Here is a 15,906-nt window from a genome sequence, read left to right as displayed (position 1 = left end):
CTTTTCCTCCCCCTAGTTTCCATTCCTCTCTGTTTTCTCAGTTCTTCCAGATGGAAAGGGAGGGTGTGAAAAAAAGACTTAAAAGAGGCTATTCTGGCCCTTGCTACACTGAAAATTGTAAAAGTTGGCCCTATACATAGTTATGCCAGGTTTCTAAAACAGAAGCAATTCTGTCTGCTTTATATGACTGAGTAAAAAAGTGCAAGTAAAAGTGAAATTGCTGAGAGCAGGCCAGCTGAGAGGGTGTGGGTCTCACTGTTTGTCCTTGGAAAAGGACATCACATGGCACCTTGGGCACCACAGTTCTCTTTGTTTTCACATGCCTGGCTTGAAGAGCTGGGTTTGAGGGGGGTTTGACTGCAACTCTGAGCCAAACCCAGTTCTTCAGGGGTCCCCAAGTTCTGATGAACTGCATTTGTCTAAGTTATTGCGGTGAAGAATCAACACATCTATCAATTACAGTTTCTGGCTGCCTGCATTGCAAAACACAAAGTATTTAATATTGAGTCTATATATGAATGAATGAATCTCTTTTTGGTGTCTCTCAGTGTCAGACTGGAAAAGACAGATACCATCCGCTGCATCAAGTCTTGCCGACCAAATGATGTCAGCTGCCTGCTGGATCCTGTCCACACCATCTCCCACACTGTCATTTCACTGCCCACGTTCAGAGAGTTTACAAGACCTGAAGGTAAGTGGTTTGTTCCTTGTTCCATTTAACAGACTGCAGCATATAAAACCTCCACCAGGAACCCTTGCCTAAAGCCAGACTCACTGCCGGTGCAATAAATGTTTGCACAGCTCCAAATTATAGTTTACCATTCATTTAATTAAAACCTTCAATACACAGGAGTTTTAATTTTATGGAGGGAAGAAAGTCATTCTGAGCTCTAACTCATACTGCTTCCCACTCTAAGGAAATATTGACTCTGAATTCCCATGTACCACATTTACTCACACAATAGTATATGCCTCATGACATTTTTTCTCCCCTTGTTTGAAGGTTTTGCTGTAGGAACCAGGTACTAAATATATTTCTCTCCTCTGTCTATGCCCTGTTGTGTGCTACTGACAGGTGACTTGTTCCAAGAATAAAAACCTTACATGCAGACATTAATCACAAAATAAATTATACTGAGTATATGAAGATTGGCTAATTTTTGACCTATGAACAAACTGTTGTTATAGACTAAAGGAAGGGAAATTCAAAGGACTGGGCATAAAGTTTTTAAGACAAGAATTTAAAAAAGCACCCAACTGAGTGGCTGTCCTCTGCAGTACTTGCAAGATTTTAAGTCCTGCAGTTTCATACTCACTTTTCATCACTTTCTTAGCTCACATAAAAATGAAAAGCTTACAGATCAAGAGCCAGTTTTTGCTCCTTGCCATTTGTTTGGATTTTCTGGCAATGCATCCATCAGTGGGATGACTGCCTGCAGCCCTGCTGCTCTCAGCACCTTACTGAGAGGCACAGACACAGAGAGAAGGGTATGGAGGTCAGAAAGGTTATTTTGGAGGGGTTTCTAAAGGCCATAAATCCCCATTTCTGATGCACCCAAAGTCTCAGCCTTGCTGTTTCTGAAAGCTGAACCTTTTCAGAAAAGCTGAAACTTTTCAACTGTTTCAGAAAGTTGTCCTAAGTGAAAGCCAAAGCTGACTCTTCCCTTCTGCACCAGGCAGGAGTGGAGAAAAAGCCATCGCAGTCCTTGCCCAGGCAGGAAGAGTTTAACCACTGATGCAGAGCTCCTGTGGGTTCTGCCAGGCCTGTTCCAGGCCTTGGCTGGCCCTGCTTCACAGGGAAGGGAGGAATGCCCCATGGCCACTCCTGCTCCACCAGGTGTACTGGCAGCAGAGCTGAGGACTTGGCCCAGGATGCTTCCCAAACCTCATTAGTCCATCCTGGTGTTTTAATAAGGAGAGATGAGACCTAGTGATGTGAGATTACTGCTGAAGCCCAGAAGATGTAAACTGTAATTCAGTGCATGGCCTCAGGTGAATTCTTACAGCTCCAAGTCTGGTTTCATCATCTGCAGAGTGAGGATAATAATGACAGTAATAATACCTCCATCCCTCACCAGGGACTTGAAAATAGTCTCACTTTTATTTTTAAACCTAAACATCTCCTCCAGTACTCCAAAGGACTCTTTAATTTGTAGTGGCAACACTTTGTGTGACTGTCTGGGGAATCAGAGTGGAGAGGTTTAGAGAGGTTTATCTGTTTGGTCCCTTCCTCAGCCCAGCCTGTGGATCCTTGGGGTTGTCCTCTTTGGGCACATGCTGGAAATCTGATTGGCTTCTTCAGAGCAATCTTTTTTGGTTTTAAAAGTAACAGTGTTTTGGCTTCAGGGCCCTTGGATGGTGGAAATAGGAGGAGAAAACAAATCTATCCAAATCCTCGCTTCCCTTAGATCTTCTGCCTTTCCATTTTAAAGGACAAACTGGGAGTGGTGAGCGAGGTTAATGTCTTCCACCAAGTCATTTTGGATCAAATTCTGTTGGATTCTTCAGTGATGTTTTCAAATACTTGTCAGTGCATTCTGTTGCATCCTCTTTACTTGCAGAGATCATTTTTCTTCGTGCCATCACACCTACATATCCGGCCAACCAGGCAGATATCATATTTGACATTACAGAAGGAAATTTAAGAGATTCATTTGATATCATCAAGCGTTACATGGATGGCATGACAGTGGGTGAGTAGTGTTTTCTGCCTACTTTCTTCTTTCAGCTATACTGTAGGACAGGGTCAAAGAAATTAATTCAAGTAATTAATCCCTACCTTGATTTTCAAGCCAGTGTTGATTTCACATTCTTCAGTCCAATATGTGTAATTTGAACTAATATCAAAGATAATTTTTATGCAAAATAAGACAGGCCTATTCTTTAATTTGAGAAGTATTTTAGCTTTTTTTGAGAACTAGCTATAACTGAAAATGGAAATGGCTTAGTTTTAAAATGATGAGGGACCTAATGTAACCAGGAGCAGTTGGCAGATGATGTTAAGGAGGAGGGCAGGAGCAGATCCCAGCTGATGTGTTGTTCTGCCCAATGGGAGCTGCCCAGGCAGTGGCAGGGGAATACACTGAAATTCTCATGCCAGGTATTAAAAAGCAGCATTTGTTTGCTCTTTATTAATGTTTATTTATGAAAATAAAGGACTCCTGTTCCCAGTGAACACTTGTGCTTCGGTATGTGAACATGCAGATCCTGCTCAGGTTCATACATGTGCTTCAGCAGGATTTGTCCTGGGGAAAAGAAAAATCCCTGCAGCTTTCAAAAGCCCTATTTCACATGGTCTGAAGGTGGCACTGGTGCATTTCAGAAGCAGGATAGCACAAGGTCAGCTCTGCAAAGGTTTTATGAACTGCAGATAAAAATCCCAAGTCATTAGGTTTCTATTTCTTTCTTGATCAAACAGAAGTATAGATGTGAATGCTGAGAAAAAGGGAGAGTCTGTTAAAACAGGATAAGATTACAGATTTCAGTTATTGGGGCATTTCTTTAGCAGAGTATAAATGTTATCAGATCCTGCAGGAGTTACAGTAGTTTGCTTTTCGTGCCGTGTGCTCCTTTCTGTCTGAACTAAGAAAGAAGGATGTGTTTGGAAATTTGACTGGCCAAGGTATTTGCCTGGGGGAAGGGTTTCCATTTTGAAGAGCAGGACTGTGTGTCAGTAGTATTTCACTTGGTAAACCAGATTATTTGCCTCACATTGCAAAGAGAGAAAGGATATTTTTAAACACTGAGTTGAGAAGATATGATGCATGGCCAAGTGTATTCCCAGCTCTGTGAAAGAATTGGGCAACATTTTCCTCACCTCAGTTCCCCCTGTGCAACATGGAGATGATAAAACATGCCTACTACTGTCTTAATTAATTCTTGTGTGTAAGACTCTTAATTAATTCCTCTGTGTAAAAGTACTTTGAGATTAATGGATGGAAGCTGCAAAGAAAACTGCCTACAGCAGAATTGGAAAAGGAAAATCAAAACAACCCCCCCAGCTGAAATTACCTGGAGGGGCAGAGGTTCAGGACAGCACATTGTCTGTGCGATATTAGGATTGCAAATAATTCTGCCAGCAGCAGTTCTGCTGCTCTCATCATAATATAATTTTTATTATTATTAATAATCAGAATGCTAGGTGTATCCTTAAAAAGTTCTGTGAGGTTTCCTAGACAAATCAGATGGGATCCTAGTCCATGAGAATTCACAAAGTCCCTGCTTTAAAGAAAGGGAAGGGTTTGTGTAAGGAAGGGAAACCCCAAAGGGCACAGACAGTATCAGAAAGATTTAGTGGTTATCCCACTAAGTTACAGGACATCAGAACTGTGTGTGGAACACAGCAACTCCTGCAGAGCAAATGCCCAAACAGGGCAGTAACAGAAGGGTTTTCAGGAATCTTTCTGCAATTTCAATGTTCCAACTTGTTGCAAAAATCAATTTTTGCACTTCTGGGAGAGCACACCTGGACCATCATGCTGCATGACCACATATGCCACTGAGATCCATGCAGCATATTTTAAAATATTTTTATACATACTTTTTTAATGTCTTTTTGCTGCCTATGTAGGAAATAATAAATTTATTTTGATAATAAATCATAAATGCATTGGTAAAAGAAAGAAGAAGCATGCTTCATTCTGTTGTACTATTTCAGGAGAAATGGCCAGAATATCAAAGCTATTTTGTCTGCTAATGGGAATTAGATCACCAAATATATATATATTGTTTTACAATACTAATTTTCTCTACAAGAGAAAAGATTGACAATTTCTACAGTGATTTTTTGTTGACTGGGTGGTTTGGTTTGTTTTTGTTAAAGAAAAGACAGAGACTAGTTCAGAGCGTGATGAAATCCATAAGAGTACATGGAAAAAAGCAGGAAAATAGTAACCAGAATTACTGAAAGACCTCAGTGCAATAAACCTTGACTCAGTATCAGACCAGAGGAAGCTGATGAAGGGGTTCAGAGAAAGGAGCACTGGGAAAAGAAGGGGAGAAAGGACAGAGCAGTGAAGATGCACTTGCAGGAAGACCCTCATTGGTAACTCAGTTTTAGCCAGGCTGTCACTGACAAGGACAGAGGTGATGCCTTAAGAAGGACCTGCCTGTGACCTGTGCTTGTGTGAATGCAAAAGAACAAGATGCTCTCAAAATGAAAAGGTGCAGTTCTTTTGGGAAAGGTTTAAAGTGTGGCAGGAGCTGTAAGAGACAAAGGTACAGAAGAAAAGTGGGGGCTTCAGCCCTGAGAATTTTGGGCTGAAAAGATTCAGTTTCAGCCATTATCCCTCTAAGCTGACACTGAGACTTCAGGGAGATGTTAGGGAAGCTGAATTACGTGGGATGGGATGGAGAATGGCTGATCAGGCTGGTTTGTGCTTTGCTGATGGAGAGATTGCAGCTGAAGTCATTGGAGGGGATGAGTGTGAGGGAGCAGTTTTGAGGTACACAACAGAAGAAAACAGAAGCAGAGGAAAGGACTGCCCCAGGGAATGTCACAAAAAGAAAGAACACAGTCTCCCAAAAGATATGTAGAAGAAGTAGGCCCAAAGGCAGGAGAAGGAAGAGGCAAGGACAGTATTGCAAAATCGAGGAAAGAAAACATATCCAACAGGAATCAATGATCAGCACTATCAGACATGGAGGAGCCAAAAGAACTAGGAACAAACTCCAAAGTATCTCTGCTGACCTACAGAAAATATCTTCCAGTGGAAGAGGAAGAATGAAAGCCAGATTCCTGGAGAGGCAGTGTGTAGACTTCATGCAATCTGATTAAAAAGAATTTTAAAAAAGCTGCTTCCAATATTTTTACCCTGTTATATTAAAAAAGAGATGCAAATCCCCTATCCCCAGTCTTTCCTGGTTCAGAAGGTATTGAGGACTCCTTGTTTCCTGGTGTGCTTACAGGCCAAGGTGGCAATGAATCTAAATGATACTGTTAAAAACCTAACATCACTTACTAGCATGGATGGGAGGAAAACAGAAGTGCAGACCTATCCAGGTTTGGTGTTTCTTTAAAGCTTTTATAGACTTTTCACTGCATTCCTCCTTTAACCAGCTGTCAGTGGAAAATGAAGAATGCATTTTCAACCTGTGCAAAAATGTCCTATCAGTGCCTGAGGTATTATCAGTTGCTATAAAACACTTTCCCCTTCAGCTATACATTCATTTTTTAAAACAGTAATCCCACCTTGTAGTCTGGTAAACTTCAGGAAGGTTTTAAAATTTCACAATACATCTAAAAGTAGTTTTGATAGGCTGAAATCTTCCATATTGCATTTGGTTAATAAACAAAGCCTATATCCTTGCCTATAAAGCAGAATGGTGCTATTCTTCTGGAAAACATCCAGAACCAATATAGCTGTAAAAAGGCACTATGGAGTTTCCATGGGGGGTTGTGCTGGTGCTTGAATGCATTTGTATTTACACTGATATGTGTGTAGATGCTCTTCATTGTTATTTTCAAGGGTTCCATTGCTGTCTCTGTCCTGAATTTCCTGCTTCTTTTATGTGGGTGACTGTTTGTGATGCTGCCTTTGAACCATTAAAGTGTCTGAACTACTGATAGCACTCTGCTGGATTTACCACTGGTCTAATTTCCACTGTGCTATCATGATTGTTTAGTGTGCTCCAGAGTCTGAGGAGAGAATTGTCAAAAATGATCAAGAAGTTAAACAAAACCAGGTACCGTGAGCAAATGCGTTTGTGAGATCCCATATTAGCTGGGGCAGGAGAAGGAGACTCGAGGTTTGTTTGACTTCTGTGAAGCCTGTCCTTAGCACAGGGGTAGTAGTTCTGTGTCTCATAAGTAGTTCTGTGTCTCATAAGTCATTCTGAATCTCATAAGTAGTTTGCCCATTCACAGTGTGGCAGTCTTTTTACAGTCCTCCATGCAAATGTTTGTAGGGTCTAACATTAAATTCAATCATTGGTCTGCAAAAGATCTGGTTCAGAACTTTGTCCCTAGGCCCACTCTCCACTGCCAGGCAAATCCATTCACATTTCCCTCTGCTTCTCCCTCCTTCTCTGTTGCTGCAAACTCTGTTTTTGGGACAGAGGCTGACTGGTTCTTGCTATGCCTATGTCATGGAGCAGGACATAACTCAGTAGGTTTTTCAACAGGGTTTTGCAGCTGCACATTAAAAAAGACACAGCCCCTTTCAGTGTCTTTGTTCTGGTTTCATCCCTGGGCTTCCTCTCTCACAAGAGGGCCTCCTCAGAAAAGGATATTTTGTGAGTTTTTCCCTGTGCCAGGTTGCCCTGTTGCAATCAGCAGCAGAGCATGGGAGATGAGGGTGCCCAGAAGCCATTTGGTAAACGGGATCCTGGATTTGCTGCCCAAACCTGCCCTTTCAGGAGGGTGCTGACTGCACTGCTCAGTAGTCAAATAGCTCAACACCCTCCCTCCCCTCCAGAAAAAATAAAGAATGAGGATGGAGAGCTCTTCTGGGGGCAAAGAAGCACCTTGAGCAGGAGGCAAATTTTCATTTCATATCTGAGAAATGCTGAAGGTGCTTTTTTGGTGAGAATGAGTCTTGATCTCAAGGGGAACAACCTTCCTGATGCCAAATTTCACTCCAGCACATTGCAAGAGTCAGGTTAGTTCAACTCTCCTCCTTGATCTCTGTCCATCTCACCTCTCAGGTGGTAAAAGGTGTTCCCATTGGTACAGACCACCTTTGGTTACAGTTTCCAGAAAGCTCAGCAGGCAGATAAATTACACTGCGGCTCTGATGAAGTTTTGTGAACTGTGGTGGCAAGTATAAAACCTGACAACTTGGGAAAGAAATGGACTAAATTAGGGACAGCAAAGAGCACCAAAGTCCTTGGTTCAGGTTGCATAGCCTGCATTTTCTGGTGTTCATGTTAAACAGTGGGCTGAGATACTGCAAAAAATGAGCAAATAAAGCCAGATTTGAAATCCAGTACACCGAGAAACACACTATAGCAGCTCCTCCGAGAGATTTCTGTGTGAATCCAGCTTTCTGAGGTGCTCTGCCCCAGTTCACAGCAGTCAAAGACCTGCTTTTATGATGATATCCAAATGTGAAATATATGTGCAATTGATTAATGACTGGATGTGATACCCAGTGTTCTGCTTTAGTTGTTGGTCAAAGGTTGGACTTAATGGTCTTGAAAATCTTTTCCTGTCTTAATAATTCTGTGATTCAGGTGCTTCTGCTGCTATATCCAAATCTGTGTGTTGATAGCAACCATCTTACTCATGCAGCATCACCTACACTCCCCATAAAAATGGAAAAGCAAGATAAGACCCAAGGTGTATCCTAAATCTTTCTCAGTATGACACACAGATGCCTGGCTCACTTAAAAACAACCCTACCTTACCTTTTGTTCTTAAAGGGGAAAAATGTGGTGAAGTGAACCCTTATTTTAGCCTTTGAGAACTGGTCAGAAATTGACACACATTAAAGGAAACTTCCTTGTCAGAATTCTGCAAGCAGGAAAAGCAGAGCTGCTGCCTCAAGGTGATGACTGAGCACTCCATTGGGGCTTCTCTGTCACAGCCTCAGGATTAAGTTCTTTTTCTTCCATGGTAAATCAAACCACAGAGCCACATCATGCTGTGTGCCATAACTGTGGCTCTTTGCCAAGAAATGCTTTTATCACAAGGGTTGCAATAATTAATTGCCCAAGCGGCCCCAAGTGTGGCTGAATTGGAATAATGTGGTTGTGAGACAGGCAGGGTGAACATAGCCACTCTCACATGAAATAAGATATTGGGAATAAAGTAGCAAGAGGCTGATATATGTGATTTTGAACTTTTTGGACATTCATTGCTGAAATTTTTCCACCTGTTTTAGTAAATGTGTAAGGCTCTTCTAAATACATAGAGCATCTCACATTCCTAAAGGTGGAAGAGGAAAGATTAAAAATATATGATGGAAACTATTTCTTAATGAGGCTACTTCAAGTACAGTTATTGCATTTTAGGCATGAGTGATTTCACAGCACTGTCAACAATGAAACCCATTGCCAGGTTTGGCTGGAAGGCAAACCAGACATCTAAAAGCACCTCAAGTTTGCCAAACCAAGATAAGAGCACATCCCTCTGAAGTTATTTAGTGTCCTTAATAAAGATCACAGCATTTGTAAACTAGCCAAACCTCAGTAAAATCAAAGATTTAAAAAAAAAATTGATTTCATAATACCAAGGCTCCATATGATCCAAAATGGCAGATAATAGCTTTGAAAATATTCACCATTTGTTTCTGGCCCAAAAACGTGTTAATGTGATGACACCTCTTTATGGCCTCTTTATTTGATGCATTTTAGCAATCAAAGATTTCTAGAGAAGGCCAAGGGTTAATGAAATTAACCTTGATGGAGTTGTTGAATTCATAACAAACCGAATCCTAAAATTTTGATCTGTTGAATGATGCAGAAATCACTGCTGCCCTTCTATTCCCAGCAGGAGAATGTTGTGCTCAGTGTTGGGAAGCTCTGTGGGTGCTCCAGAGGGAAATCCCCTTCTCCTGCCCACCCCTGAGCCCACACTCCACCCTGTGGTCAGACAGTGCTTGTGTGCCAGGCTGTGGTTTTGCTTCTTCCAGGTGTTCATCCAAGGAAAGGGGTGGAGGATATAACAGGACCACTATTTTTGAGCAGCTTAAACCAACAGTGAAATTACCCCGAGTGTCATATAGCTCATAAAAGTGAATTTTATGTGGCCAAACTGGCTTCTGAAGTGTTTTATAGGCACTTGGTTGCTCAATAGTTGAAAAACAGGCTTTTTCCTAAATAAAGATCTGGGATGTTCATGTCTGAGAAGTATGTTTTTGAAAATCTTGTCCCCAGATAGTTCAGCAAAGATTTGTACAGCCAGCCACATTTCTGTGAAGCAGTTCTCCATCAGCATGGAAACCTTGTTAACATGCAGCTCTGACTTGATTCTCCAAAACTTTTATTTTGTGAAGTGTTCACCATCAAACTTGAATGAAGTTCAATTCAATTCACAATGTTATGAGGGCAATATACTTCAAAGCATGAGAAAATCTATTTTGGTACTTGTATTTTGATTAATGAGTTTTCTGAATCCTTTCACTGTAGTTATGTTTGTCAGGTGTGGCATCTTAAGGATTAATGATATCTTCAGAGCTATTTTTCTGAATAAGATTTGATGCCTGAAGTGATGATTAGCAAGAAATATTTCATTTTACAAAGAGCAGCCGCTTATTAATAAAACACATTATATCAGAAACTATAGAGCATAGCAGGAGCCACATTGTTATTGTGACAAATAATGGAGAGAAATATAAAAAGCTTTCACATACATACAAAACAAAAAAAAAAAAAAAAAGAAAAAAAAAGAAAAAATCTATTTGGCTTTTGAGAAATTAAGGAATCTCAAGTATAAATTAACTTTCTGAAGTCAGCAGACAGATATCTGGTGGTCTGGGAAATGCCTGCAGTTTGACAGCTAGATTGTTCCTTTAGGCAATGTCATGAACTGGAGAGGAGTGGAAGAAAATAATGCCTGTGAGGCTGCCTATGGTGAGGGCAGGAGAACTGGTGACAAAAACACGGAAAAAGCTGAATTGTTCAATGCCTTCTTTGCCTCATTCTTTACTGGTGAGACTGGCCTTCAGAAATCCTGGGGCTCTCAGAGCAAGAGGAAGATATGGAGCAGGAAATCCTCACCCACAGTGGAGGAGGTTCAGGTTTGGGAACATTTGAACTGGGAATGACCAAGTCCATGGGTGCTGAGGGAGAAGTGCTGAGGGAATTGACCAATGTCATTGGAAGGCACTCTCAGGTATCTTTAAAAGACTGTGGTGATCAAAAGTTCCCATAGAAAAAGGCAAATGTCACTGCAATCTCCAGGAAGGCCAGAAAGGATCCAGGGAAGTGCATGGACCAGGCCTAGACCTCAAGATTTTTATTTTTTGGTCTTTTTGTTTGAGCCCAAGGCACTGCTGGCCTTGTTTGGGCCTGGCAGAGCTATGCCTCCCTTGTAGGAGATGTGAAAGGTTTGAGACAGGAGAGAACCAGATACAGAAAGCATCTTGCAGGGTTCCCACCTGCGTTTATCCTTGAGTTTGGTGAAGAAAAACACTCAGGTTTTTCATTTTAGCACTTGTCACAAAACAAAAATGCAAAGCTCTCAAGGAGTGAATCTGCCAAGAGCAGCAAACCTCTCATATGGTTTTGTCCTGAAGAATATTTCAAGGGTTTCTCCTCTTTTTTTTTTTTTTTTTTTTTTTTAATTCTACTTATTCAGAATTAATGCATCCTTACACATCTGCTGTATCATCCTGTATCATCCTCATTAATTTAATGGGACAGAAGGGAAATAGTTCTTGCAGTGGTGATGATTTCAAGACCATCTAGAACATTGGCACAACAAACTGTAGAAATAACTATGGTCAGAGTATTGTTTCTTTCTACATTCCCTCCATTTCTTTCTTCAATATAGCTGTCAGCATGTGTGGCATTCACTTCTCAAGCCATTTTATCAGCTGGATTTTAAAACTGCAGCAAGAGAGCTGTGTGAAAAGGCACTGCCACATGGCCTGCAGTGTTTGCTCATTGCACCTTTTTCCCTGCCTGTTAACAGGGTGCATCCCAACGCCAATGAGGTTACTACTGCTTTGAATGCTTCATTAATGTAGGGTGTGAATGTTTGCCATGCTGTGGCACAGCACAGCAGAGAAAACACCATTTGCAATCCCACCTCTAGAGCAGAGTAAACCAGTGGAGTGGTGCAGAAAGTGTAGAATGCTATAATAGGATTGCTAAACCAAAACTGAAGCAGCCTTTGCTCTCTAGGGCTTGGTGGTCACTGCAGGAGCTGCTCATGGGGTTGGTTAAAGATTGCCAGCACTGAGTGATTTCAGTGCTGTGCATTTCCGTGGTTCTCATTTAGAGCAGTGCCTGCAATAATGTGATGTGCTGTTAGCAAAATGCTTTAAATGCTACCCTAAAGGGAGAGCAATTTCAGCAAGGTTTTTCTGTTTCAATACATCATCTGCCAAGCCCAGGCATTTTTATAAGGTATAGGAGAGCAGCCAAGAAAGCTAAAGAAATTAAAAAATGAAATATAAGTGTATATATATGCATATAGATTGTAGGGGGCAGGATGCTTAAGAAGGTATTAATCAAATATGGCAGGCAGAGTGACTGTGGTGAGAAGTTTGCAGTTTCACTGCATGCTGAAGATATTAGTTAGTGTTTGAACAGGACAGAACTGTAATGCCATCACTGCCTCAGGAAAAGGTGCTGACAGGCTGCATAAGCAAATGTTTATGTCTCCCATCAGATCTCAGGCCAGAGGGTGGGTAGGGAACAGCTGCAGGAGCTCAGCTGGGACTCCATCATAATCCCCAGCATGCAGGAGGGGATCTCAAACCATCCTTCCTTAAACTCTGCGCTTCCTTCTGAATCAAACTGCCTGTCAGAGCAGTCTGTTGCCAGAGGGACATGTCTGGGATCCCTACCAGACTCCCTGTGCCTATGTATTATATATTATTTGGTGATGTGTTGTAGTAAAATGCTTTAAATGCTACCCTAAAGGGACTGACCTTGGCTTCATGTGATTTTGACATCTGGGGACATCCTTATCAGCTGAGAGCAGTTTGGTAGCTGCCTACTGTGTTAACACCAGGCCTAGAAAATAAACAAGAAGTGATAATATGTTTATAACTTCATCTGGAGCCTTTGGAATCAACGGCAAGGCTTGTGTTGACTTTGCTTTGTAGGTCTGAAGCTGCATCACTGTTCTGTGTAGCCACGTTTCATCAGGGCACAGACCCAGATGTGCCTCCCCAGGGTCCTCTCCTGTCACATGAAATAAAATGACACACAGCACTCTAAGGCAAAAAAGAGGGTGTTTAATTTCTGACTCCAACATTTATAGATTTCCAAAAATGACAGTGGGCTGGAGGGTGACAGTGCCGCCTCTCCAATGACACTGGACAAACCAATAGTCTATCAAATTTCTCCTCCTCCATAAAAGAATGCAAAACAATACGTTATTTACATAAAGTGTTCAAGAAAGTTCATTGCAAGAATGTAAATGTCCTGGGGACCCTTACAAACACCACACTTATCAAACTCCAATGCTGGCAAAGGAATGGCCACCATTCACTTGAGGATGACATGGGAGCAGATGCAGAGATGGCCCCTTTTCCTCATTAAACCTCATTCCTGTTGTGTCCAGTGGGGTTGTCCATCCATGACTCAGCACACTAATGATTTACAGATTGGTGTCATCTGCTGTTCACAGGGGAATTGTTGATTTTACTGATGCAATACAGGTAGTTTCTACTGTTCCAAATGAAATGGAGTTTTCAACACAATCCCAGGAATTGCATGGAGTTCCCAGCTGTGCTCATGTACTCCTCTGAGCAGTGTATGTTCTGGGTTAGCCAGGGAAATCTCCTTCTGCACTATGTAAAACCAGTGTAACAGCATGCTTACTGAATTTATGTCTCCAGATAAAAGGTAAAAAAAACCAAAACTGATTTCAGAATATATAGTTTTGCCATTTGCAACACTTGAGTGCTCCTTATAGATCTTCCAGATATTTGATAAAGGTAAAAAAAAAAAAACCTGATTTCAGAATATAGAGGAGAGTTTTGCCATTTGCAACACTTGAGTTCTCATTATAGATCTTCCAGATATTTTGACTCAAAAGCTGTGTTTTATACTTCTTTTGCAAGCTATTTACAGGTGCAATAGGTAAAATACCTTTCTCTGGGCTATACTGAACACCGAGAGTGGTGCAGATCCTCCAGACTTAACTAGATCTGCTAATCTGAGCCACCCATTTCTGTCCCCCCAGGTGTGGTTCGCCAGGTGAGGCCCATCATTGGACCCTTCCACGCCATCCTGAAGCTGGAGATGAACTATGTCATGGGCGGGGTGGTGTCCCACCGCAACATCGTCAACGTGCACATCTTCGTGTCCGAGTACTGGTTCTGAGTACAGGGCTCCAGCCTGAAACATTACCACAAGCTATCATGTCATATTCTTGTTTCTAAAACCCAATAGTGTTCTTTGTTCTGTTTGGTTTTTTGTTTTGTTTTTTAAATATTTGGTTTATAGTTTAAGACAAATAACAAGCTAGTACGTTGATTTAGACATAGAGCTGAGCAAGTTAAGTGAGCCTGATGTAGTTGTTTGTATAAATATGTAGTGTGTAAAACTGCTCAGCTGCCTGGTGAAATTTAAAACTTTTCTAAATGTTTGGACAGATCTCCTTGGCCAGATAACCTGGGTGAGAGGCTGTGTAACAAAACAGATGTCAGAGTTCATTGGGATGAGTATATAGGGTCTTTGGATGGAAGAAGTTGGATAAGGATTAATAATTTCATCTCAAATTAACTACCTTGAAGAGGGATGTCAGAGAGTGATAAATAGGTTTGGGTCCTCTGAATAGGTCCCCAGAACTGCTAATTATTCCTGAAAAATTCAGCCTGGATATTTAAGAAGTGCCATTCAGCTGCAGCCACCAGAGGAAGTGCAAAATGAATTAGAAATACTTACAGACTAACATGCACATATTAAAAAAATACTCCTATTTTTTTGTACTTATTATTTGATTGTAAGATTGATTCTAATTGAACAAGTACCTCTCATTGAAATTAATCTGTTACAGGAACACAGCATATTGCTTCAATTCCAATCTCACCTGTACTCAGCAATACATGGGAAATTCATACTTTATCTCCTATCTGTTTTAAAGCTCCATGCCTTTTTAAAATTGGTAATAAAATCAGCATGTTAAACTGTACATTTCCTATGCACAAAACTAAGGCATATGTAATTACATAATGAAAATCTCACCAATAAATGAATGTTTAATGTATTTTCTAGGCATAAAAATACAGTATCTTTTTTATTACAGAACAGAAAAGAAATAACTCCATGTTTCAGTTTGTTATGTTTGTTAAGATATGAGGAAATAAAGAAAGTCAGATGGGAAATACTCCAAAGTATGCCATGGTTTCTGATTCCCAGGAAAATGATATGATACAGCTTTTGTAAGCAAATTCATCATGTACATATTCCCACTCAAACCAGACCCCCTTGGTCATTTTTGGCACTAAGAATGGAACAGGCTGCTGGGAGAAGCTGTGGCTGCCCCATCCCTGGAAAGCCCAAGTTCAGGCTGGATGGGGCTTGGAGCAGCCTGGGATAGTGGAAGGTGTCCCTGCCCATGGCAGGGGTTGGCACTGGATGAACTTTAAGGTCATTGTGATCCTGCTACCTTTACTTTCTAAATGTGTGTTTGTGGTCTGGCTGTGTTTGGGAGGGTGTTATTGATGCAGAAAATAGCAGGTGCCAGCTGTGGCAGAAAACAAGAGTGAGCTCTGAGGGATGTTTCTGTGAGCACCAGCCCCTAGCAGCCCTCTTTGCATTTAGTGTTACAGAAATGGCTTTTACAGGGATGCTGGCACATGACTTTTCAATATTCTGTGCTGCTGTTAAGCCACATTGTGTAGGAAAATTGTATTTATGTTTGTATTCACGTGCTGGGCAGGGATGGAGACGTTCATGCCATGCCCACATTGCCTTTTTCTTACCCATCTCAGCTTGAGAACTCATCTCCCAAGTCACACTCTTGACACCTCATCAGCTCATGGTGCTCTCATCACCTTGGACAGCTTTTCCCAGCTAGGTGGGCTTTAACAGGGCTTAAACCAAGCATCAGTTCCCTTTGCCATTGTCTGTGTGATCTGTAAGTCTGGCTTTGGTACTGCTGTGATGGAAGGTGAGTCACCCCATTCAAATGAAAAACCAATAAATCAAATGGAAGGCGATGCCTTTTTCAACCTCGAAATGAAACTCAAGAGAGTTTTAGTATAGGAGGTAACATAAGAGTGGATGTTTATTGGAGCTCCAGGAGCAGTAATGGAAGAATGTCCACAAAAGTCCACTCCCACA

At 41.3% G+C, this 15,906-nt stretch overlaps 1 protein-coding gene across 1 annotated transcript in view; it reads left to right on the top strand.

Annotated features, from left to right (window-relative positions):
- The window catches only part of FBLN1 (fibulin 1), a 63,943-nt gene extending 48,996 nt beyond the window's left edge, over positions 1 to 14,947 (top strand). Inside the window, exons 15-17 of the mRNA XM_059473124.1 lie at positions 549 to 691; positions 2,562 to 2,693; positions 13,802 to 14,947. Coding sequence (XP_059329107.1) covers positions 549 to 691; positions 2,562 to 2,693; positions 13,802 to 13,941 — 415 coding nt within the window. The 3' untranslated portion in view covers positions 13,942 to 14,947. The remainder of the gene's footprint in view (positions 1 to 548; positions 692 to 2,561; positions 2,694 to 13,801) is intronic.
- The last annotated feature ends 959 nt before the right edge of the window (positions 14,948 to 15,906 follow it).

This window comes from Ammospiza nelsoni, chromosome 5 (assembly GCF_027579445.1).
Source record: "Ammospiza nelsoni isolate bAmmNel1 chromosome 5, bAmmNel1.pri, whole genome shotgun sequence".
NCBI lineage: Eukaryota > Metazoa > Chordata > Aves > Passeriformes > Passerellidae > Ammospiza > Ammospiza nelsoni.
This window is presented reverse-complemented; position numbering and strand designations above follow the sequence as displayed.